This window comes from Cinclus cinclus, chromosome 34 (assembly GCF_963662255.1).
Source record: "Cinclus cinclus chromosome 34, bCinCin1.1, whole genome shotgun sequence".
Classification (NCBI taxonomy): domain Eukaryota; kingdom Metazoa; phylum Chordata; class Aves; order Passeriformes; family Cinclidae; genus Cinclus; species Cinclus cinclus.
Genome location: NC_085079.1, coordinates 663,197 through 687,505, shown reverse-complemented (window position 1 = coordinate 687,505; position 24,309 = coordinate 663,197). Strand labels below are relative to the sequence as shown.

The 24,309-nt window shown below is 59.3% G+C and overlaps 2 protein-coding genes across 2 annotated transcripts in view; one reads left to right on the top strand and one right to left on the bottom strand.

Annotated features, from left to right (window-relative positions):
- Positions 1 to 2,723: 2,723 nt before the first annotated feature.
- Positions 2,724 to 14,590, bottom strand: ZBTB4 (zinc finger and BTB domain containing 4). The gene is made up of 7 exons (XM_062512164.1): positions 14,384 to 14,590; positions 13,457 to 13,562; positions 8,875 to 8,955; positions 7,987 to 8,063; positions 3,797 to 6,551; positions 3,629 to 3,723; positions 2,724 to 2,918 (listed from the first exon to the last, which is right to left on the bottom strand). Exons 5-7 carry the CDS (start codon positions 6,534 to 6,536, stop codon positions 2,724 to 2,726), a joined length of 3,030 nt encoding a protein of 1,009 aa, XP_062368148.1. The 5' UTR covers positions 6,537 to 6,551; positions 7,987 to 8,063; positions 8,875 to 8,955; positions 13,457 to 13,562; positions 14,384 to 14,590.
- A 492-nt stretch (positions 14,591 to 15,082) lies between these two features.
- POLR2A (RNA polymerase II subunit A) overlaps positions 15,083 to 24,309 on the top strand; it is a 54,123-nt gene continuing 44,896 nt past the window's right edge. Inside the window, exons 1-6 of the mRNA XM_062512184.1 lie at positions 15,083 to 15,216; positions 16,720 to 16,852; positions 17,494 to 17,630; positions 18,227 to 18,400; positions 19,325 to 19,606; positions 23,803 to 23,964. Coding sequence (XP_062368168.1) covers positions 15,127 to 15,216; positions 16,720 to 16,852; positions 17,494 to 17,630; positions 18,227 to 18,400; positions 19,325 to 19,606; positions 23,803 to 23,964 — 978 coding nt within the window. The 5' untranslated portion in view covers positions 15,083 to 15,126. The remainder of the gene's footprint in view (positions 15,217 to 16,719; positions 16,853 to 17,493; positions 17,631 to 18,226; positions 18,401 to 19,324; positions 19,607 to 23,802; positions 23,965 to 24,309) is intronic.

Sequence of the window (24,309 nt, the reverse complement as noted above, 5' to 3'; positions counted from 1 at the left end):
CCCCAATCCCCCCAGTGTCCCCAATGTCCCCAGTGTCCCCCCCAGTGTCCCCCAGTGTCCCCAAGGCCAGCTGAGCTCTACGGTGTTTATTGCGTCTCTAACACTCACTGATGCAGATAAATAGTGGACATTTGTCACCGCCGCCACCCCCTCGAGGGGACACCCCGGGGACCCCCCTCCCCGCCCCCCCCCACCGCCGCGGGGGACCCCTCCCCCACAGGGACCGCCCCTCCCCCCTCCCCGAGGGGAGGGACACGCGGGGGGGGGGAAGGGGGAGGGGGAGGGGGGGGAGGGGACATCCATGGGGACACCTCGGTGGGGACACCCCCATTTTTGGGGACACCCCCATTTTTGGGGACACCCCCACCCATTGACGTCACCACCGAGGCCACCCCAAGGGGGTCCCCGTTTGGGGTCACCCCTGCCCCTCCCCCGTTGTCCCCAGGGTCCCCCCCTCCCCTCCCTTTTCCCCTTCCCCTCCCCCAATTCATTTTTTTTTGCCACTTTTTCCCCATTTTCATTCCTCTTTTTTTTTTTTTTTTTTTTTTTTTTTGTTTGTTTTGTTTTTCCCCCTAAAGTGCGGTCGGGGAGGGGGGGGGGGGGGGGGGGAGGGGACATTGGGGGGGGGGGGAGGGGTGGCGCGTGTGGGGTGGGGGAGGGGCGGGGGGGGTCAGTCAGTAGCAAACGCGGCCACGAAAGTGCAAAAAGGGGGGAGGGGGGCGGGGGGGGCCTTGCACGAGGACAATCCTTGCACGAGGACGGGCCTTGCACAAGAACGATTCTTGCACGAGGACAGACCTCGCATGAGGCTGATCCTTGCACGAGGACAATCCTTGCACGAGGGTGATCCTTGCACAAGAACGATTCTTGCACGAGGCTGATCCTTGCACAAGAACAATCCTTGCACGACAACGATCCTTGTACAAGAACGATTCTTGCACGAGGCTGATCCTTGCACGAGGATGATCCTTCTACAAGGACAATCCTTGCACGAGGACAATCCTCGTACAAGACCGATCCTTGCACGAGGACAGACCTCGCATGAGGCTGATCCTTGCACGAGGACGATCCTTGCACGAGGACGATCCTTGCACGAGGGTGATCCTTGCACAAGAACGATTCTTGCACGAGGACGATCCTTACACGAGGATGATCCTTCTACAAGGACAATCCTTGCACGAGGGTGATCCTTGCACAAGAACGATTCTTGCACGAGGACAGGCCTTGCACGAGGACGACCCTTGCACAAGAACGATTCTTGCACGAGGCTGATCCTTGCACAAGAACAATCCTTGCACGACGACGATCCTTGTACAAGAACGATTCTTGCACGAGGACGATCCTTGCACGAGGGTGATCCTTCTACAAGGACAATCCTTGCACGAGGACAATCCTCGTACAAGACCGATCCTTGCACGAGGACAGACCTCGCATGAGGCTGATCCTTGCACGAGGACGATCCTTGCACGAGGACGACCCTTGCACAAGAACGGGCCTTGCACAAGGCCAACCCTTGCACGAGGATTTGCTCACTGGAGCGTGGGGTTTTGCACGAGGGCCCTGAATGAAGTCAATCCTTGCACGAGGACGATCCCCCGCACGCAGATCCTTGCACGAGGATGGGCCTTGCACAAGGACGGGCCTCGGGTGAGGACGATCCCCGCACGAGGATCCTTGCACGTGGGTTTTGCACAAGGACAACCCTTGCACGAGGGTGGGCCTTGCACGAGGATTTGCTCACTGGAGTGTGGGGTTTGCACGAGGGTGACCCTTGCACGAGGATCCTCGCACGAGGATTTGCTCAGTGGAGTGAGAGCTTTGCACGAGGACGATCCTTGCACGAGGACAAAGTTTTGCACGAGGATTTGCTCTCTGGAGCGTGGGGTTTGCACGAGCACAATCCTTGCACGAGCGCACTCCTTGCACACCCCTCGCACGAGGACGAGGCCCCTCCCACCCCCGTGCAAGCCCCGCCCTCGCACACCCGGTGGCTGTGGCTGAGCGTGAGCGTGAGTGCGAGCAGGCGTGCGAGGGGGGGGGGCCTTGCACACTCGTGTGATGCACTGGGGGGGGCGGGGGGGGGCGTGCAAGGGGGAGGGGTTTGCACAGGGATCGCCCCCAGCGCTGTGCCTTGCACGAGGGCGGGGCTTGCACACTCAGAATTGCACGAGGGGAATCCTTTGCACGCTCAGAATTGCACGAGGAGAATCCACTGCACTCTCACAGCTCCTGGAGGAGCCCCTTGCACACTGAGAATTGCACGAGGATCCATTTGCACACCCACAGCTGCTCGGGGACAGCCTTTTGCACACTCAGAATTGCACGAGCAGAGTTCTGCTTGCACGAAGACACCCCTTGCACGCTCACAACTGCGTAAGAGAAGTCTTTAGCGCGTTCAGAATTGCACCAGGACCCCTTTGCACACTCACAACTGCACGAGGATCCCCCTTTGCACACTCAGAAACGCACAGGGACACATTAGCGCACTCACAACTGCGCAAGGTCCCCTTTGCACACTCGGGATTACACGAGGCGCCTCTCTTGCACACACAGAATTGCACCAGGAGCCCCTTGCACGCTCAGGATCCATCAGGGACCCGTCTGCACACCCACAATTGCACGAGGCCCCTCTCTTGCACGCTCACAACTGCTCGAGGACTCTCCTCTTTGCACGAGGATCCCCCGTTGCACGCCCACAATTGCACGAGGACCCACTTGCACACTCACAACTGCACCAGGGGCCCCCCTTGCACACTCGCCCCTCCCCCCGGGGTCCGGGCTGCTGGAATGTCGCTGCGATGCCGATAAGGTGCCGAAGGGGGGAGGTGGGGAGGGGGAGGGGGGGGGGGCCCCCCGACTCTTGGTGGGGGGGAGGGGTCCCTGTAGTGGGGGAGGGGCCCCTTTGGGGGTGCAAAACGCTGCGGGGTGGGGGGGGGGGTGGGGGGAGCCCCGAATATTGGAGGGAGGGGCCGTTTTGGGGGGTTCTGCTGTAATTGCGGGGGGGGGGGGGGGGCGGGGGTCCTTCGCTATTTTGGGGAGGGGTCCCTGTGTACGTGGGGGGAGGGCTCAGACCTTTCCCCTCCCCCCCCCAGTTTGGGGTGACTGGAAGCCCCTCCCCCACCTCCCAGTATCTCCAGTGCCCCTCCCAGTCTCATACTGGTCCCTGTGCCCCGCCCCTCCCCCCCGAAACTCCTGGGGGTCCTCCCATCACTGGTGCCCCTCCCCCACCCCCAAAACTTCTGTGGGGGTCCCCATTTCTTATGGAACCCCTCCCCCCTCAAGTTTTTTTGGGGACCCCCCCCCCCAACCTCTCTGGGGCCCCTCCCCGTAACTTCAATGGGGTCCATAAACCTCTGTTGGACACCCCACCCCCCCGCCCCAAAAAAAAAAATTTATGGGATGTCCCAACCTCTTGTGGAGACCCCCCCCGAGCTCCTACGGGACCCCAAAACTTCATGGGACCCCCCCAAACTTCTATGGGGTCCATAAACTCCTATAGGACCCCCCCCATTGTGGCCCCTCCCCCCCCCCCTCTTTTCTCTGGGGTCCCCCAACCTCTGGAGGACCCCCCCCAGTTCCTCCAGTTCCCCCCCCCGCCATTATGGGGCAGGGACCCCTCCCCCCTCACCTTTGGGGCCCCCTCCCACCCTTCAGGTGCCCCCCCCCGCTTTCCTCGGCCGCTCCCCTCCCCCTCCAGCGAACCCAAAATTGGGGGGGGCCGTGCTGGGGGGGAGGGGAGGAGGGGGAGGAGCCCCAGCAGAACCCCCTGCCCCTCCCCCTCCCGGAAGGAACCCACGCTCGGGGTCGGGGAGGACGAGAGCGAGGGGGAGGGGAAAGGGGAAGGGGTAAGCGGCCACCAAACGGGGGCCGAAGGACAAGGGGAACCCGGGGGGGGCCGGGGGGACGCGGGGATCGCCCCTTGGTGTCCCCCCACCCCCGTCCTCGGGATCCCCTCCCCCAGCCCGACGCAGCAACGCCAGCGGCTGCTCCTGCACCGGGAACCCCCCGGAAGCGTCGCCGTCGCCGACGGCGTCGTCGCCGTCGACGCCGGGGGACGCCGGGACCCCCCCTTTATCCACGGGGGTCTCCTCCTTGCCAGCGGCCGGCGGGGTGTAGGCGATGACCGTGGGCGGCGCCGGCGACCCCCGCGGCGACCCCGGCGCAGACCCCTCCGCCGACCCTCGCGGCGACCCCGGCGAGCGCCGCCGGTGCCGCTGAGCGTGGCGGCTCAGCGCCGCCGCCGTCTTGCACACCTTGGCGCAGCTGGGGCAGGTGAAACGCAGCGACGGCCTCCGGCCCACGCGGCCCGACGGCGGCGACGGCGTCGCCGGCGACGTCCCCGGCGTCGCCGCGGCCTCGTGTCCCCGCTGGTGTTTGCGCAGCTTGCGCAGAGCCGGGAAGCTCTTCCCGCACACCCGGCACGGGTGGTGACGCTCGCGGCGGCGCGGACGCCGCCGCGCGTCGCCGCCGCCGCCGTCGTCGTCGTCGCCGTCGTCGCCCGGCCCCCGCCGCAGCGAGCGAAGCTTGCGCCGCCAACGCGGCTTTTTGGCGCCGGTAACCGCGCCGGGCGCGGCGGCGCCGCCGCTCGCCTTCCTTTTGGCCTTGTAGGAGTAATACGGCCGCCAGAGCCGGTCCTCGGCGTCGCTGTCGTTGTCGTCGTCGCCGCGGCGCGCCTCGGCGCCGCCGCCGTCGCCGCGGAGATCGGTGCCGGAGATGCGGCGTTTCACGATGGCCTCCTCGCCGATCCGCACGGTGATCTGGCACAGCCCCTCTCCCGCCGCCGAGCCGGCGTACGCCGGTTTGGCCACGTAGGTCATGGTACGGCCGCCTCCGGTGCCGGCTCCGGCGTTGCCGCCTCCGGAGGGGTTTTGGGGCGCGGCGGCCGCGGCGGCGGCTTCGGCGGCGGCGGCCGCCGCGCGCTGCGCCTCGATGTAATCGCGCAGCACCTGTTTCTTGATGGGCACCGCCGGCGTCACCGGCGCGGCCGCCGGACCTTCGGGCAACCCCGGCGGTTCCTCGCCCGCGCGGCCGTTGTAGGCGATGACCGAGGCGGCGCCGCTGCCGCCGCGGACGATCACCGACGGCGCGGCGCGGCCGTAGGCGATGACCGAAGCGGGTTCCGGCCGCGGCGCCGGGGGGAAGGCGGCGGCCGCGGCGGCGTCTCCCGGCGTCGCCGGCGGCAGCATCGCCCCGTCGGGCACCGCGCCTTGGCTGTAGGTTTTGTACGGCCGCTTGTGCGAGCGCATGGGCAGCAGGCGGTAGAGCTTGAGCGCGTTGAGTTTGGGCCGGTAGCCGCCGTTGGGCGTCTTCTCGGAGGCGATGAGCCCCGGGCTGATGCCGTGAAAGGCTTTTTGGTGCGTCTTGAGGTTGTAGTAGGTGACGAAGGTGTCCCAGCAGAAGATGCACTGGTAGCGGCGCTCGCCGGTGTGCCACACCTCGTGTTTGGTGCGGTACTCGGCCAAGGCGAAGACTTTGTCGCAGTAGCGGCACGGGTACTTGCGGCGCCACGAGTGGACGTTGGCGTGGCGCTTCAGGCTGGACAGAGTCATGTAGGAGCGCTGGCACACGCCGCACAGGTACAACACCTGCCCGTCCACCACCTTGACCAGCGGTTCCTGCTCCGCGCCCGGTTCCAGCGCGCGGTGACGAAGCAGCAGCGCCTTCTTGGCCGCTTTCGGCGCCGCCGTGGTCTCCTCCGCCGGGGCGGCAGCGGCGGAGGGGGCGGCGACGGCGGCGGCGGTGGCGACGCCAGCGGTTGTGGTGACGGCGCCGGCGTCGCCGTCGGCGTCGCCTTCCCCGTCGCGACAGCCGACCTCGTGCGTCTGCAGGCGCTTGACGTGGATGAAGCTCTTGCCGCAGTGCCGGCAGCACAACCCGCGGCGCCCGCGGTGCAGTTTGGCGTGGAAACCCAGCGCGGCGGCCGAGCTGAAACCGCGGCCGCACAGCCCGCAACGCAGCGACGCCGACGGCGACGACGGCGACGCCGCAGAAGGAGACGCCGTCACCGTGTCCCCGCCCGTCGGCGCCGTCTCGCCGCTCGCCGTGGCCGTCTCGCCGGGCCGTGCCGGGCAGGTGAGGTCCACGGGGGCCGCGGGAGGGCGGGGATCCCCCGCCGGCCCCGCCGGTGGTGGGGGGGTCCAGGTGCCGTTCATATCCCGCGGCGGGGGTCCGGCTTCCAGCCCTTGCAGCGAGGGGATGCCGAGGCGCCGGCCCACGGCTCCCAACGCCCGCGCGGCCGCCGGAGACGGAACGGCCAAGCGAGAGTTGTAGATGAAGTTGAGGACGTCGGAGAAAACGCCGGCTTGGACGTCCGGCAGCTCCAACACCTGGGCGGGTGAGGGGCTGGTGGGCTCCTGGGCCAGCGCTCGTTTGAAGAAGGGGCTGGAGGCGGCCAGGACGTTTTTATGGGCGCGGAATTTGGTGTCCTCGGCGATGATGGTGACGTCGCAGAATTGTCCTCGCAGGCGCTGCTCGTTCAGCTCCAGCAGCAGCGCCCGGCAGTGCCCGGCGTCCGACACCTCCACGACCGGAGCCATCCCCGCGCCGGCCACCTGAGAGGGGAGGGATCGTGGGGTGGGGGTCACCTGGATGGGTGGGGCCATGGTTTGGGGTCACCTGGGTAGGTGGGGGGTCACGATTTGGGGTCATTGAGGTCCTTTCTGTGGGGCTGGATGGACACCTGGGTTCCCTTTCTGGGGTCACCTACATGGTTGAAAATCCTTTGTCTGGTGTCACCTGCATGGGTGGGGCCACGATTTGGGGTCACCCAGACCCCTGGGCCCCCTATTTGGGGTCACCTGCGTGCCATATTTGGGGTCACCCAGACCCCTGGGTCCCGTATTTGGGGTCACCCAGACCCCTGGGTCCCATATTTGGGGTCACCTGGGTCCCGTATTTGGGGTCACCCAAACATCTTATTCACTACGTGGGGTCACCTGTGTTCCTTCTCTGAGTAAGGGTTCCCCAGTTCTGTAGGTCAGAGCCCCTCAATTCTGCAGGGTCGGGAGTCCTGGAATTCTCTGGAGCTGTGGGGTCGTGATCCCCAGCTGTCCTGGGGGTCACTTTGAGTTCAGGTTCCTGGGGGGTCACGCTGGGGTTTTGGGGCCCTCTTGTGCCGGGGGTCGCTCTGGGGTTTTGGGTCCCCCTGTTCCCTGTCCCGGGGGTCACTCCGGGGTTTTGGGGTCCCCTGTAACCGGGGTCACTCCGGGGTTTTGGGTCGCCCTGTGCCCTGTCCGGGGGTCGCTGTCCCCCGGCCCGGCGCAGCCATTTTGTGTCGCGGCCTCCCCGGCCTGAGGCGACTCAAAATGGCGGCGGCGGCGCGAGCGCGGGAGAACCGGGACCGAACCACCGGGGTGGAACCGCGGGGGGGAGCAGGGACAGAACCATCGGGAATCGCGGGGGGAGCAGGGGCAAAACCACCGGGGAATGGCGGGGGGAGCAGGGACAGAACCACCGGGAATGGCGGGGGGACCCAGACTTGGACCCACAGACGGACCCTGACCCACAGCTCTGCCCCATGGCCAGACCCACATCTGGAGCCACATCTGGCCCCACAACATCACCCCCAAGCCCCAGGGTTGCCCCACAGCCCCTCCAGGGTGTCAACCCCAGCTCAGTCTGCCCTCCCAGTACCTCCCAGTACCCACCAGTATCCACCCAGTGCCCCCCACTATCATCCAGTAGACCCCACTCTCCCTCAGTACCTCCCCAGTGGCCCCCAGTACCTCTCAGTACCTTCCGGTGGCCCCCAGTATCCCCCCAGTGCCCCCCCACTATCCTAAAGTACCTCCCCAGTACCCCCCAGTATCCCCCCGTGTCCCCAGGATCACCCCAGTACCTCCCACTACCCCCCAGTATCCTCCAGTACCTCCCCAGTGCCCCCCAGCACCTTCCAGAGGCCCCCAGTATCCCCCAGTACCCCCCCAGTATCTCCTCAGTATCCCCCCAGCACCCCCCAGTAGCTCCCAGTTCCCCCCAGTGCCCCACCTCTGCGCGGGGCCCTCATGGACTGGGTGTTGCTGCTCCGGGGATCCTCGGGGAGGGGTCACAGCAGGCCGGGCCTCCTGGAGAGGGGGGGACACCACGAGAGGGGTCACAACAGCCGGATTTGGGGGTACCCGGGGTCACTGAGGGGTCACAACAGCCGGATTTGGGGGTACCCGGGGTCACTGAGGGGTCACAACAGCCGGATTTGGGTGACGAAGTGACAACAAGGGGGGGAGGGGAATTGTCACCATCACAGCAAAGGCTGTGACATCATCATGAGGGGTTAAAGGGTGACGTCATGGAAGGGCAGGGGGGTCAAGGTTGGTGTGACGTCACTGTCGCTGTGAGGGGGTGGGTGTGATGTCACGGGGGGGTGATGAGGGTGGCATGACGTCACCGTGAGGGGACACCTGTTACAACACAGGGGGGGGAAGTGTGACGTCACGGGGGTGACGTCGTGGGGGTGTGTCACACACACAGAGGTGGGGATAGTGGGGGGACACAGGTGGGAGGGGGAGGGGCGGGGACAACCTGACGCAGCCGCTACAACCGGAACCCCACGGGGATTTTGGGGGAGGGGGGAGTTGGGCAAAAGCAGAGAGAGAACCCCTCCCCCCACCGACCCCTCCCCCACCTGGGACCCCGCCCCCCATCACCCCTCCCCCCCACCTGACAGCAGTGACCCGTCAGTGACGTCACCAGAGGGGGAGGGGGGGAAGGCACCCACCTGTTGCCATGGAAACAACCTCCCCTTCCCCCCCCATCCGAACACACCTTTCACCTGCCGCCAATCAGGGGGCAGAGAGCGCCAGGCCACGCCCATCCCCCCGCGACCACGCCCAACCGCTGGTAACCGGAGTGCGCGCGCCGCTGACGTCATGGGCTCACCTGGATGCTCATTGGCTGGGCTGGTAGTGACGTCACGGGGCCCCGTCCTGCCGCAGGCGGTGTTCAAGGAGCAGGCGGAGGCTGTGGGGGCGTGGTCAGAAATGGGCGGGGTTAAAGGGGGCGTGGTCGGAAAGGGGAGAATGGGGGGGGCACAGAAGTGTCAGCGCGTCACAGCGGGAGGGGGGAGGACAGGACATGCACAGGTGTGACACACACACACAGGTGTGACACACACACAGAGGTGTGACGTGCACAGACGCAGGTGTGACATGCACAGGTGCGACATGCACACAGGTGTGACACATGCACACAGGTGTGACATGCACAGACACAGTTGTGACATGCACAGGTGTGACACACACAGGTGTGACATACGCACACATTCAAACACAGGTGTGACACACACACACACGCACGCACAGAGGTGTGAGACACACGCAGGTGTGACAAACACCGGTGTGACAAACACACACAGTTGTGACACACACACAGGTGTGACACACAAAGGTGTGACACACACAAACAGGTGTGACACACGCACACAGAGGTGTGACTCACACAGGTGTCACACACACAGGCGTGACACGCACACCTGCACACACATATAGGTGTGACACGCATACGTAAAAAACCAGGTGTGACTCCAGGGACAGGTGTGAGGTACAACACAGACTGACACAGCCACACAACCCACGCACAACTGCACACGGATGTACAACCACACACGGAGACAACACACGGATGTACAACCGCACAGGGATGTGACACACAACTGAACACGGATTAACAAACGCACAGGGACGTAATAAACAACCGAACATGGATGTACAACCGCACAGGGATGTGACACAGATGTACAACCACACAGGGATGTGACACACAACTGAACACGCACTGGGACAGCTGACAGGCCCCACAGGGAGATGAACGAGCACACAAGCACTGTCACACGCACGGAGTAACAACCCACACACGAAACCCCCTGCGAGGGCGCACAACCGCACAAAGGACCCACAGGCAGGAGCACAACCACACACGGACGTGGCACAATCGCATAGGGACGCTCAACAGGCAGAGACACAACCGGCCACGGATGAACAACCCTCCCACAACCCTCCCACGGGCGAACAACCGCACACAGGGGTTTGACAGGCAGAGGTACAACTGCACGGGGACACGATACAACCACACGGGGACACACAACACTCACAAGCACACGCAAACAACCCCCACAAAACTCCCACACGGATGCACAACCACACACGGGTACATGACAGGCAGAGGGACAATCGCACGGGGACATCACGCACAAACAGATGTGAACGCACAGCGCCCGCCAGCACACGCACAACCACACACAAACAACCCTCACACGGATGCACAACCGCACACAAACAACTGTCACACGGATCCATAACCACATACAAACAACCCTCACACGGATGCACAACCGCACACAAACAACTGTCACACGGATCCATAACCACATACAAACAACCCTCACATGGATGCACAACCGCACACAAACAACCATCACACTGATGCACAACTGCACAGGGACACCATACAATCACACAGGGACACAATACAACCGCATGGGGACACACAACACTCACAAGCACACGCAAACAACCCCCACAAAACTCCCACACGGATGCACAACCACACACGGGTACATGACAGGCAGAGGGACAATCGCACGGGGACATCACGCACAAACAGATGTGAACGCACAGCGCCCGCCAGCACACGCACAACCACACACAAACAACCCTCACACGGATGCACAACCGCACACAAACAACTGTCACACGGATCCATAACCACATACAAACAACCCTCACACGGATGCACAACCGCACACAAACAACTGTCACACGGATCCATAACCACATACAAACAACCCTCACATGGATGCACAACCGCACACAAACAACCATCACACTGATGCACAACTGCACAGGGACACCATACAATCACACAGGGACACAATACAACCGCATGGGGACACACAACACTCACAAGCACACGCAAACAACCCCCACAAAACTCCCACACGGATGCACAACCACACACGGGTACATGACAGGCAGAGGGACAATCGCACGGGGACATCACGCACAAACAGATGTGAACGCACAGCGCCCGCCAGCACACGCACAACCACACACAAACAATGCTCACACTGATCCACAACCGCACACAAACAACCCTCACACGGATGCACAACCGCACACAAACAACCCTCACACAGATCCACAACCGCACAGGGACACGATACAACCGCACGGGGACACGCAACACTCACGAGCACACGCAGACACACAACCGGACACAAACAACCCCCACACAACTCCCACACGGATGTATAACCGCACAGGGACACACGACACGCACAACCGCACACGAACAACCCTCAGGTAACTCCCACACGGATGCACGACCGCACACGCAGATGTACAACTCAACAAAAACAACCCTCACGCAACCCCGACATACAGACGCACAACCGCATGCGGACAAACAGCCGGACACAGATAAACAACCGAACACGGGACCTGACACGCACAACCAGACACGGACACGACACGCAACCGTCACGCCAACAAACACCCGCACGCGCACGGCCCCGCACGGACACCACACACAAACAACCCCCAGGAACAGCCGCACACCGACCTGTCACACTCACACCCGCACGGGGACACCCCTCTCAGACCCCCCCACCCCGGCACAAACACGCAGCCGCCTTCCCCCCCCCCCCCTTCCCACCCTTGTCACCCCCCTCCAGGGTTCTCCCCGCAACAGCAGCACTTTAGGGGGGCTGGGGGGGGTGTGCGGTGTCATTTTGGGGGAGACAGAGTGGGGTCGTGGGTGGGGGAGGGATGTTTTGAGGTCCCGGGGTGGCGGGAGGCGAGTGGGGGGGGTGGGGGGGGGGTTGTTGCTGGGGACGCGGCACTTTTTTTGGGGGAGGGGTCCCAGAGCACTTTGAGGGTCCCGGGGGGACACTTTGAGGGTCCTGTGAGGGTGTTTAGGGAAGGTCCGGGGGGTGTTTGGGGGGTGTTTGGGTGGGTTTAGGGGGCGGGGGGGGTATTTAGGGGGGTGGGCGTGACCCGGGGCAGTGAGGGGGGTGGGGGTCGCATTCCCCCCGCCCTCCCCCCCACCCCTCCCCCCTCCCCCCCCATGGGACGCGGGGGTCGCGCCGGGGGTCGCGGAGCGGTGACAGCACCGGGCGCGGGGGCTGGGGGTCGCGGGGACCCCGTGGGGGCGGGGTCGTGGGAGGGTGGGGGGGTCCCGAGGTGGAAGTGGGGAGGGTCCCAGCACTCTGTGGGGGTCCTGGGGTGGGGTGGGGGGGTCGTTACCGGGGCCTGTCCCGGGGCCGGTGATGTCGCGACGGCGGCGGCGGCGGCGGCACAAGATGGAGGCGGCGCGTTGGGCCCCGGGTGGGAGGGAGGGAGGGACCCCCCCCGCCCCACGGCGCAGGGACACGGGGGGGACACGAGGGGGGACACCCCGAAAAGGGGGGTGGAGGAGGAATGGTGGTTGGGGGGGGAACAGCGGGATGTGAGGAGGGGACAACTTGGGGGGGACACCTGGAGGGGGGGGAACACAGCTGGGGTAAAAGTGGGGGGACACCGGGGGGGGACATGGGGGGACACAGCTGGGGTAAAAGTGGGGGGACATGGAGGGACACAGCTGGGGTAAAAGTGGGGGGACAGGGGGACACGAGGTAGTGGGGGGGTCAAAACTGGGAAGCAAAACTTGGGGACACAACCTGGGGGGACACAAGGGGGACACAACCAGGGTAAAAGTGGGGGAACAGGGGGACACGAGGTGGGGGGGGGGGGGGGGGGTCACAACTGGGTGGCAAAACTTGGGGACACAACCGGACATTTCAGGGGACAGTGGGACACAACTTGGGGGTAAAGGCAGAGGACACAGACAGTCAGAGGGATGTGGACGGGACGGGGGACAAAAGCAGGGACAGAGTTTGGGGGTCAGGGGTCACAGCAGGGAGGACACAGGAAGGGTGGGGGGACAAGGGACACCACCAAGAACACGAGTGGGACACAAAGGAAGGACAAAGCGACACAAAGCTGGGGACACGACGAGACGGAACCGGGCATAAATCTGGGGATACAGCGACACAATCAAAGACACAACGAGAGAGAGACGGGGACAAAACTGGGGGTACAGTGTCACAGTGCCATGGACACGGCCGGGGACACAATGAGACGCAACCAGGGACAGAAATGGGGACACAAACCAGGGACACAAGTGGGGACACAACAAGTCACCAACAGTGACACAACGAGACAGAACTGGGGACACAAGGGACACAGCCATGGTGGCACAGCACAAAAAACGGGGACAAAATGACGACACAGGTGGTGACAACACCACAGGGTCACAACAGCCATGGCCGGGTGTAGCAGAGACCCTGTTGTGTGTGGGGGGGGTTCAGTTGTCACTGTGCCCTCGGTGTCGCCTCATGTCACGTTGTCACCGTGATGCTGGTTGTGGTTTGGGGGGGGTGTTGTGTGTCTGGCTGTGCCGTGTGGGGTCATGGGTCGGGCTGTACCTTTGGGTTGTACTTCAGACTGTGTCACACGGCGGCACAGTTGCGTGTCACCTGTCCCCTTCAGTGCCGATGGCGACGCCCACAGTCACACCCTGTGATGTCACCCCTGTGTAGGGGACACCCTTGGTGACAAGGAGGATGCTCTCCCCACTCCTGGCCCCCAAAATCTCCCCGTTCCCCAAACTGCTCCTTCTCTGCCCCCAAAATTCCCCCCAACCCCTCGTGCTCCCCACAAAACACCATTTTCCTTTCCCCCCAAATCCCCTCTCTCTGCCAGTCTCACCCCAGATTTCCCCTTCCTTGCCATATTTGTCCCCGAGACCTCCTGAATAGTCCTCCCTGACCTCCAAACACCAAAATTCTCTTTTTTTTTTTTTCTCCAGTTATGACCTCCTAGACCTTCCCTGCCCCTCCAGAACTCTCCTGCTCTCCTCACTCTTTTACTGCTCCAGTTGTCCCCCACAATTCCGACTGCTGCCCCAAAACACCCCTCTTCTTCTCAAACCCCCCTCCTTGTCTTTAATTGCCCCCCAAACACTCCTGCCTCTCTTTCCTACCCCAATCATAACCCCACACCCCTCCTGCTCTGCCAAAAACCTTCAAGCCTTTAATTGCGCACCCAAACCCTCCTCAAATTCCCCCTTCCCGCTCCTAAAATTACTCCTCTACTCCCACTGCGCCTCCCCCAGCCCCTTCGCCACCACTCCTCCGTCCCCTCCGGAACAGGCCCCAAAGCCTCGGCCTTTCCCAGCTGCCACAGCCGGGTCTGGAGCGCCGGGGGCGGCCGGGCCGGGCGGGCGAGGCCGGGGCTGCACAGGCCGCGGCTGGAGCTACGCTTCGCCCATTTCCGACACCGTCCGCCTTAGCTTCGGCGTCTTTCGTCGGATATTCGGAAATTTCCGGTATCTTCCGCTTGTGGTTCGGCACCTTTCGTTAACTTCCGCCAGAACTTCGGGAAATTCCGTCTCTTTCCGTCCTCATTCGGGAACCTCCGGTTAACTTCGAACATTTCCGTCACCCTCCGGAGGGCCTTCGGCCATCTCCGCCCACATCCGGCCGCGCTTCGGAAATCTCCGTCGAATTCCGTCAATCTCCGCCAGCTCCTGAGGTCACTCCCTCAAACCTCCCTCCGCCCCTCCCGATCTCGGCTCTCGGGCTCGGGGAGAGGGCGGTGCTTTTAAAATAAATTATTCATGAACCGATCCCACCGTGCTGGAAGCGGGGGGTTCATTGGCGGAGCGTCCCGCGAGGGCTTCACGGAGCAGCCGCCGCCTCTCTCCCCCTTCCCCGCTCCTCTCTCGCCTCCCGGACCGTAACGGGACTCGCCTTTCCCATTCCTTCCCGCAGCTTTTTTCCTGCGGTTCCCCCCTTTTTCCTGTGGCACACTTGGTACGCTCCGGCCACGCCCCTACCGGCGGCGCGCGGGGCCGAGTCTATATAAGGCGGCGCCGGTGCCCTGTAGCGTTTAGTCGCGCCTTGAGCGCGGAGCGGCGGGAGCGGAGGAAGGGGAGCTCTGCGCCGGGGCTCCGTGAGGCGCCGGGGCTCCGTGAGGCGCCGGTTCCCCGGTGGGGTTTAAACTCTCCCTCCCCCAGCCCCCCCCCCCACCCCCTCCGTGAAGGGGTCGATTCCGAGCAGTCAGAGCGGCTCGAGGCCGCGGCCCCACCGTCGCCATGCACGGCGGGCCACCCTCAGGCGACAGCGCCTGCCCGCTTCGGACCATCAAACGAGTCCAGTTCGGAATCCTCAGCCCCGATGAGATGGTACCGGGGCCGGGGAGGCGCGGACGGAACCGCGGGGCCCGCGGAGGGAGCGGGGCCGGCGGCTGAGGGCGAACGGCGGCGGGAAATGGCGCCGGGGCAACGAGAACGGGGAGCGGAGAGGCCCCGAGCGGGGGCGGGCGGGGACAGCGCCCCCCACAGGCCCGGGGGGGGCTGAATGGGGGAGCTCGGAGGGAGATTTTGGGGGGTCCTCAGGGGGTTCTGGGATACAACAAGGGCTGTGGAAGATCTTGGGGTACACGGGGAGCATCTGGAGGAGCGTTGGGGTGTCCGAGAGTGGCTGAGGATCCGATAGGAGTAGCTCAGGGAGCCTCGGGAGGAGTTTTGGGGTCCCAGGGGGTCTCGGGAAAAGCATTGGGGTGCCTTGGTAGGGTTTTTTGGGGCGCCTAGGAAGGTTTCGAGGTGTCCTGAAAGGGGTTTTGGATCTCTGGAACAGTTTGTGGGGGCCTTGGAAGAGATTTAGGCTGGTGTGAAGGAGATCTGGGGGTGCCTGGAGGTTTTTAGGGGAGCTCTGGATGAGCTTTGGGGTATCCTGGAGGGGTTTTGGGGTCCCTGGGAGTCACTCAGGGAGCTGAAGTTGCATATTGGGGTCCCTGGGAGTCACTCAGGTCAGATTTTGGGGTCCCTGGGAGTCACTCAGGTCAGATTTTGGGTTCCTGGGAGTCACTCACGTTGGGTTTTGGGGTTTCTGGGAGTCGCTCAGGAAGCTCAGGTCAGATTTTGGTGTCCATGGGAGTCGTTCACAAAGCCCAGGTCAGATTTTGAGGTTCCTGGGAGTCACTCAGGTCAGATTTTGGGGTTCTTGGAAGTCGTTCACAAAGCCCAGGTCAGGTTTTGGGTCCCTGGGAATCACTCGGGTTGGATTTTGGGGTCCCTGGAAGTCATTTACAAAGCCCAGGTCAGATTTTGAGGTCCCTGGGAATCACTCGGGTTGGATTTTGGGGTCCCTGGAAGTCATTCACAAAGCCTAGGTCAGATTTTGGGTCCCTGGGAATCACTCAGGTCAGATTTTGGGGTCCCTGGGAATCACTCAGGTTGGATTTTGGGGTCCCTGGAAGTCATTCACAAAGCCCAGGTCAGATTTTGGGGTCCCTGGGAATCACTCAGGTTGGATTTTGGGGTCCCTGGGAATCACTCGGGTTGGATTTTGGGGTCCCTGGAAGTCATTCACAAAGCCCAGGTCAGATTTTGGGGTCCCTGGGAATCACTCGGGTTGGATTTTGGGGTCCCTGGGAGTCACTCGGGTTGGATTTTGAGGTTCCTGGGGGTCACTCAGGTTGGATTTTGGGGTCCCTGGAAATCATTCACAAAGCCCAGGTGGGATTTTGGGGTGACTGAAGCATTTGTTATCACCCAAGGGGAGTGACTTGTGGATCCCCTCACCCATTTAGGGATTTTTTTGGGGGGTTGGCTTATGGATGAATTTTTTTTTCTTTTTGGAGGGGGGGGTCTCCACGTGCCTCAGTTTACCCATTTCCCCCCCAGAAACGGATGTCAGTGACCGAGGGGGGCATCAAGTACCCCGAAACCACCGAGGGGGGACGTCCCAAACTTGGGGGGCTCATGGACCCCAGGCAGGGCGTCATCGAGAGGACAGGGCGCTGCCAGACCTGTGCTGGTGAGTTTGGGGTGGGGAGGGGTCTTGTACCCCAAAAACTCCTCCTGTGAGGGGGTCCTGAACCCCCAAATCTTCACGTGGAGGGTCCTGAACCCCTAAATCTTCACAGAGAGGGTCCTGAGCCCCCAAATTCTCACCGGGAGGATCCTGAACCCCCAAATCCCCACAAAGAGGGTCCTGACCCCCCAAATCCCCACAAGGAGGGTCCTGAATCCCCAAATCCCCACAAGGAGGGTCCTGACCCCCCAAATCCCCACAAGGAGGGTCCTGAATCCCCAAATCCCCACAAGGAGGGTCCTGAATCCCCAAATTCCTATAAGGAGGGTCCTGAACCCCTAAATCTTTACAGAGAGGGTCCTGAGCCCCCAAATTCTCACCGGGAGGGTCCTGAACCCCCAAATCCCCACAAGGAGGGTCCTGAACCCCTAAATTTCCCCCAGTGGAATTTTTTTGGGCGTTTCCCTCTACTGAATTTTTTTGGGGTTTCCCCCAATGGAATTTTTTGGCGTTTTCTCCAATGGAATTTTTTTTTTTTTTTTTTTTTTTTGAGATTTCTTCCAATGGAATTTTGGGGTGTCCCCCAATGGAATTATTTTTTTTTTTTTTTTTTTAAATAATTTTTTGGGGTGGGGGTTCCTCAGGGAACATGACAGAGTGCCCGGGTCACTTCGGTCACATCGAGCTGGCCAAGCCCGTGTTCCACGTGGGATTTTTGGGGAAAACCATGAAAATCCTGCGCTGCGTCTGCTTCTTCTGCTCCAAACTTCTCGTGGACTCGGTGAGACCCCCCCCCCCCCCAAAAAAAAACCATCGGGGGGAACCCCAAAATAAACACCCCACCCCCCTCCCCCCCACCAAAATTTGTAGGGGTGGGGGTTTGTGTTAAAGGTGGGGGGTTTTTGGGTTTGGGGGAATTTTGGGGGTGTTGGAGGTGACAAAGTTGGTGGAGGGGGGACAAAATTTGGGGATACCAAGAGGTGACAAAGTGGGGGGTGGGGGGACATCAGGAAGAGGTGACAAAGTTGGGGACACCACAGAGAGGTGACAAAATCTGGGCGGGGGGGGGGGGGGGGGGACAAAATTTGGGACACGGAGAGGTGAAAGAGTTGGGGGACGCCAAGGGGAGGTGACAAAGTTGTGGGGACACCAAGAGGTGACAAAACTGGGGTGCACCAACAGGCGACAAATTTGGGGGACACCCAAAAAGTGACAAAATCGAAGGGATGTGACAAAACTGACATTTTTTTGGACCTCAAAATGCCATTTTGCACCCCCAAAACGCCGTTTTTCTTTACCCCGAATTTGCTTGATTTTTTTTTTTTAATCTTTTTTTTTTGTTTGTTTGTTTGTTTGTTTTGTTTTGTTTTGGAACAGAACAACCCCAAAATCAAGGACATCCTGGGCAAATCCAAGGGGCAGCCCAAGAAGAGGCTGACCCACGTGTACGACCTGTGCAAGGGCAAGAACATCTGCGAGGGGGGCGAGGAGATGGATCACAAATTTGGGGTGGAGCAGCCCGAGGGAGACGAGGACCTCACCAAGGAGAAGGTGGGCACCCCAAAAATGCCCCCTTTGTGGCTACCAAAAGTTCCCCTTTTGTGGCCACCAAAATTCGAGTTTGTGGCACGAAATTCGTATTTTTACCCAAATAATCCCATTTTCCCCCATTTCCTTTCCCCATTCCCAACCCCACCCCAAATTTTCCCCAATTTCCCCGTTCCTAACCCCACTGCCCAATTTCCCCATTCTCAACCTCACTCCCCATTTCCCCTAATCCCACTCCCCATTCCCACTCCCCTAATCCCAACCCCACTCCTTGATTTCCCCCATTCCCAACCCCACTCCCCCATTTCCCCCAACCCCACTGCCCCATTTCCCCCATTCCCACTCCCCATTCCCAACCCCATTTCCCCCAACCCCACTGCCCCATTTCCCCCATTCCCACTCCCCATTCCCAACCCCATTTCCCCCAATCCCACTCCCCATTCCCAACCCCACTGCCCCATTTCCCCCAACCCCACTGCCCCATTTCCCCCATTCCCACTGCCCATTCCCAACCCCATTTCCCCTATTCCCACTCCCCATTCCCAACCCCATTTCCCCCAACCCCACTGCCCCATTTCCCCCATTCCCACTCCCCATTCCCAACCCCATTTCCCCCATCCCCACTGCCCCATTTCCCCCATTCCCAACCCCATTTCCCCCATTCCCAACCCCATTTCCCCCATTCCCAACCCCATTTCCCCCATTCCCACTCCGCATTCCCAACCCCATTTCCCCCATTCCCAACCCCATTTCCCCCATTCCCACTGCCCATTCCCAACCCCATTTCCCCCATTCCCACTCCCCATTCCCAACCCCACTGCCCCATTTCCCCCATTCCCACTGCCCATTCCCAACCCCATTTCCCCCATTCCCAACCCCATTTCCCCCATTCCCAACCCCGTTCCCCGTTCCTGCCCCTCTCGGCAGGGCCACGGTGGCTGTGGCCGTTACCAGCCCCGCATCCGCCGCTCGGGCCTGGAGCTTTACGCCGAGTGGAAGCACGTGAACGAGGATTCTCAGGAGAAGAAAATCCTGCTGAGCCCGGAGCGGGTGCACGAGATCTTCAAACGCATCTCGGACGAGGAGTGCTTCGTGCTGGGCATGGATCCCAAATTCGCCCGGCCCGAGTGGATGGTGTGCACGGTGCTGCCCGTGCCACCCCTGTCCGTGCGGCCCGCCGTGGTCATGCAGGGGTCAGCACGGAACCAGGTGGGGTTTTGGGGTGGTTCTGTGGGGTTTTGGGGTGATTCTGTGGGGTTTTGGGGTGATTCTGTGGGGTTTTGGGGTGGTTTTGGGGTGGTTTTGGGGTGGTTCTGTGGGGTTTTGGGGTGGTTCTGTGGGGTTTTGGGGTGGTTCTGTGGGGTTTGGGGTGATTCTCTGTGGTTTTGGGGTGGTTCTGTGGGGTTTTGGGGTGATTCTGTGGGGTTTTGGGGTGGTTCTGTGGGGTTTTGGGGTGGTTTTGGGGTGGTTTTGGGGTGTTTGGTGTGCACGGTGCTGCCCGTGCCACCCCTGTCCGTGCGGCCCGCCGTGGTCATGCAGGGGTCAGCACGGAACCAGGTGGGGTTTTGGGGTGGTTCTGTGGGGTTTTGGGGTGATTCTGTGGGGTTTTGGGGTGGTTCTGTGGGGTTCTGTGGGGTTTTGGGGTGGTTCTGTGGGGTTTTGGGGTGATTCTGTGGGGTTTTGGGGTGGTTCTGTGGGGTTTTGGGGTGGTTCTGTGGGGTTTTGGGGTGGTTTTGGGGTGGTTCTGTGGGGTTTGGGGTGATTCTCTGTGGTTTTGGGGTGGTTCTGTGGGGTTTTGGGGTGATTCTGTGGGGTTTTGGGGTGATTCTGTGGGCTTTTGGGGTGGTTTGGGGTTCCCATTGTGGGATTTCTGTGCATTTTGAGGTATTTTGGGGTGATTCTGTGGGGTTTTGGGGTGGTTTGGGGTTCCCGTTGTGGGATTTCTGTGCGTTTTGAGGTATTTTGTGGTGATTCTGTGGGATTTTGGGGTGGTTTGGGGTTCTTACTGTGGGATTTCTGTGCGTTTTGAGGTATTTTGGGGTGATTTTTTTGGATTTTGGGGTGGTTTGGGGTTCTTACTGTGGGATTTCTGTGCGTTTTGAGGTATTTTGGGGTGATTTTTTTGGATTTTGGGGTGGTTTGGGGTTCTTACTGTGGGATTTCTGTGCGTTTTGAGGTATTTTGTGGTGATTCTGTGGGATTTTGGGGTGGTTTGGGGTTCTTACTGTGGGATTTCTGTGCGTTTTGAGGTATTTTGGGGTGATTCTGTGGGATTTTGGGGTGGTTTGGGGTTCTTACTGTGGGATTTCTGTGCGTTTTGAGGTATTTTGGGGTGATTTTTTTGGATTTTGGGGTGGTTTGGGGTTCTTACTGTGGGATTTCTGTGCGTTTTGAGGTATTTTGTGGTGATTCTGTGGGATTTTGGGGTGGTTTGGGGTTCTTACTGTGGGATTTCTGTGCGTTTTGAGGTATTTTGGGGTGATTCTGTGGGATTTTGGGGTGGTTTGGGGTTCTTACTGTGGGATTTCTGTGCGTTTTGAGGTATTTTGGGGTGATTTTTTTGGATTTTGGGGTGGTTTGGGGTTCTTACTGTGGGATTTCTGTGCGTTTTGAGGTATTTTGGGGTGATTTTTTTGGATTTTGGGGTGGTTTGGGGTTCTTACTGTGGGATTTCTGTGCGTTTTGAGGTATTTTGGGGTGATTTTTTTGGATTTTGGGGTGGTTTGGGGTTCTTACTGTGGGATTTCTGTGCGTTTTGAGGTATTTTGGGGTGATTTTTTTGGATTTTGGGGTGGTTTGGGGTTCTTACTGTGGGATTTCTGTGCGTTTTGAGGTATTTTGGGGTGATTTTTTTGGATTTTGGGGTGGTTTGGGGTTCTTACTGTGGGATTTCTGTGCGTTTTGAGGTATTTTGTGGTGATTCTGTGGGATTTTGGGGTGGTTTGGGGTTCTTACTGTGGGATTTCTGTGCGTTTTGAGGTATTTTGGGGTGATTTTTTTGGATTTTGGGGTGGTTTGGGGTTCTTACTGTGGGATTTCTGTGCGTTTTGAGGTATTTTGGGGTGATTTTTTTGGATTTTGGGGTGGTTTGGGGTTCTTACTGTGGGATTTCTGTGCGTTTTGAGGTATTTTGGGGTGATTTTTTTGGATTTTGGGGTGGTTTGGGGTTCTTACTGTGGGATTTCTGTGCGTTTTGAGGTATTTTGTGGTGATTCTGTGGGATTTTGGGGTGGTTTGGGGTTCTTACTGTGGGATTTCTGTGCGTTTTGAGGTATTTTGGGGTGATTTTTTTGGATTTTGGGGTGGTTTGGGGTTCTTACTGTGGGATTTCTGTGCGTTTTGAGGTATTTTGTGGTGATTCTGTGGGATTTTGGGGTGGTTTGGGGTTCTTACTGTGGGATTTCTGTGCGTTTTGAGGTATTTTGGGGTGATTCTGTGGGATTTTGGGGTGGTTTGGGGTTCTTACTGTGGGATTTCTGTGCGTTTTGAGGTATTTTGGGGTGATTTTTTTGGATTTTGGGGTGGTTTGGGGTTCTTACTGTGGGATTTCTGTGCGTTTTGAGGTATTTTGGGGTGATTTTTTTGGATTTTGGGGTGGTTTGGGGTTCTTACTGTGGGATTTCTGTGCGTTTTGAGGTATTTTGGGGTGATTTTTTTGGATTTTGGGGTGGTTTGGGGTTCTTACTGTGGGATTTCTGTGCGTTTTGAGGTATTTTGGGGTGATTTTTTTGGATTTTGGGGTGGTTTGGGGTTCTTACTGTGGGATTTCTGTGCGTTTTGAGGTATTTTGTGGTGATTCTGTGGGATTTTGGGGTGGTTTGGGGTTCTTACTGTGGGATTTCTGTGCGTTTTGAGGTATTTTGGGGTGATTTTTTTGGATTTTGGGGTGGTTTGGGGTTCTTACTGTGGGATTTCTGTGCGTTTTGAGGTATTTTGGGGTGATTTTTTTGGATTTTGGGGTGGTTTGGGGTTCTTACTGTGGGATTTCTGTGCGTTTTGAGGTATTTTGGGGTGATTTTTTTGGATTTTGGGGTGGTTTGGGGTTCTTACTGTGGGATTTCTGTGCGTTTTGAGGTATTTTGTGGTGATTCTGTGGGATTTTGGGGTGGTTTGGGGTTCTTACTGTGGGATTTCTGTGCGTTTTGAGGTATTTTGGGGTGATTTTTTTGGATTTTGGGGTGGTTTGGGGTTCTTACTGTGGGATTTCTGTGCGTTTTGAGGTATTTTGGGGTGATTTTTTTGGATTTTGGGGTGGTTTGGGGTTCTTACTGTGGGATTTCTGTGCGTTTTGAGGTATTTTGGGGTGATTTTTTTGGATTTTGGGGTGGTTTGGGGTTCTTACTGTGGGATTTCTGTGCGTTTTGAGGTATTTTGTGGTGATTCTGTGGGATTTTGGGGTGGTTTGGGGTTCTTACTGTGGGATTTCTGTGCGTTTTGAGGTATTTTGGGGTGATTCTGTGGGATTTTGGGGTGGTTTGGGGTTCTTACTGTGGGATTTCTGTGCGTTTTGAGGTATTTTGGGGTGATTTTTTTGGATTTTGGGGTGGTTTGGGGTTCTTACTGTGGGATTTCTGTGCGTTTTGAGGTATTTTGGGGTGATTTTTTTGGATTTTGGGGTGGTTTGGGGTTCTTACTGTGGGATTTCTGTGCGTTTTGAGGTATTTTGTGGTGATTCTGTGGGATTTTGGGGTGGTTTGGGGTTCTTACTGTGGGATTTCTGTGCGTTTTGAAGTATTTTGGGGTGATTCTGTGGGATTTTGGGGTGGTTTGGGGTTCTTACTGTGGGATTTCTGTGCGTTTTGAGGTATTTTGGGGTGATTTTTTTGGATTTTGGGGTGGTTTGGGGTTCTTACTGTGGGATTTCTGTGCGTTTTGAGGTATTTTGGGGTGATTTTTTTGGATTTTGGGGTGGTTTGGGGTTCTTACTGTGGGATTTCTGTGCGTTTTGAGGTATTTTGGGGTGATTTTTTTGGATTTTGGGGTGGTTTGGGGTTCTTACTGTGGGATTTCTGTGCGTTTTGAGGTATTTTGTGGTGATTCTGTGGGATTTTGGGGTGGTTTGGGGTTCTTACTGTGGGATTTCTGTGCATTTTGAGGTATTTTGGGGTGATGTTTTGGGCTGTTTGGGCCCCGTGCTGCCCGTGCCCCCCTGTCCACGGCTGTGCCAGGCTCTACCCACAACCAGCAGACCACTTGGTCCCTTTTGGGGTATCCCTGATTCCTTTTGGGGTCTCCCAACTTCTTAACCCCCTGCCCCCCATCTCCAACCCCCACCCCCAAAAAAAAACCCCTTTAACATTTCCCATATCTGACCTTCCCCCCTCCCTTTATCCCCACCCACCCCCCCCACCCCCATTAATTAATTAATTTAAAATCCACCCCACTAATTTTTGGGGTGTCCACAGGATGACCTGACCCACAAATTGGCCGACATCGTTAAGATCAACAATCAGCTGAGACGTAACGAGCAGAACGGGGCGGCCGCTCACGTCATCGCCGAGGACGTCAAGCTCCTGCAGTTCCACGTGGCCACCATGGTGGACAACGAGTTGCCCGGCTTGCCCAGGGTATGGGGAAGGATTTTTGGGGGGTCACAGAGAGGTTTTGGGGGGTCACAGAGAGGTTTGAGGGTGACACAGGCCAATGTGGTGGCCCCGTGTCAAAGCCACGGAGGAAAAGCTGCTGCAGTTTTATGTGGCTACCATGGTGGACAATGACTTGCCCAGTTTGCCCAGGGTATGGGGAAGGATTTTGGGGGGTCACAGAGAGGTTTTGGGGGTCACAGAAGGATTTTGGGGGGTCACAGAGAGGTTTTGGGGTGACACAGAAGGATTTTGGGGGTCACAGGCCAAGGTGGTGGCCCCGTGTCAAACTCGATGACGTCAAGCTCCTGCAGTTCCACGTGGCCACCA

Coding starts and splice junctions, on each gene's coding strand:
- ZBTB4 (XM_062512164.1), bottom strand. CDS start 6,536: ATGGCTCCGGTCGTGGAGGTGTCGGACGCCGGGCACTGCCGGGCGCTG. Junction 3,724..3,796: donor CGTCCTCCCCGACCCCGAGC/GTGGGTTCCTTC, acceptor CCTCCCCCCCAG/CACGGCCCCCCCCAATTTTG. Junction 2,919..3,628: donor GGTGGGAGGGGGCCCCAAAG/GTGAGGGGGGAG, acceptor CCCACCCCGCAG/CGTTTTGCACCCCCAAAGGG.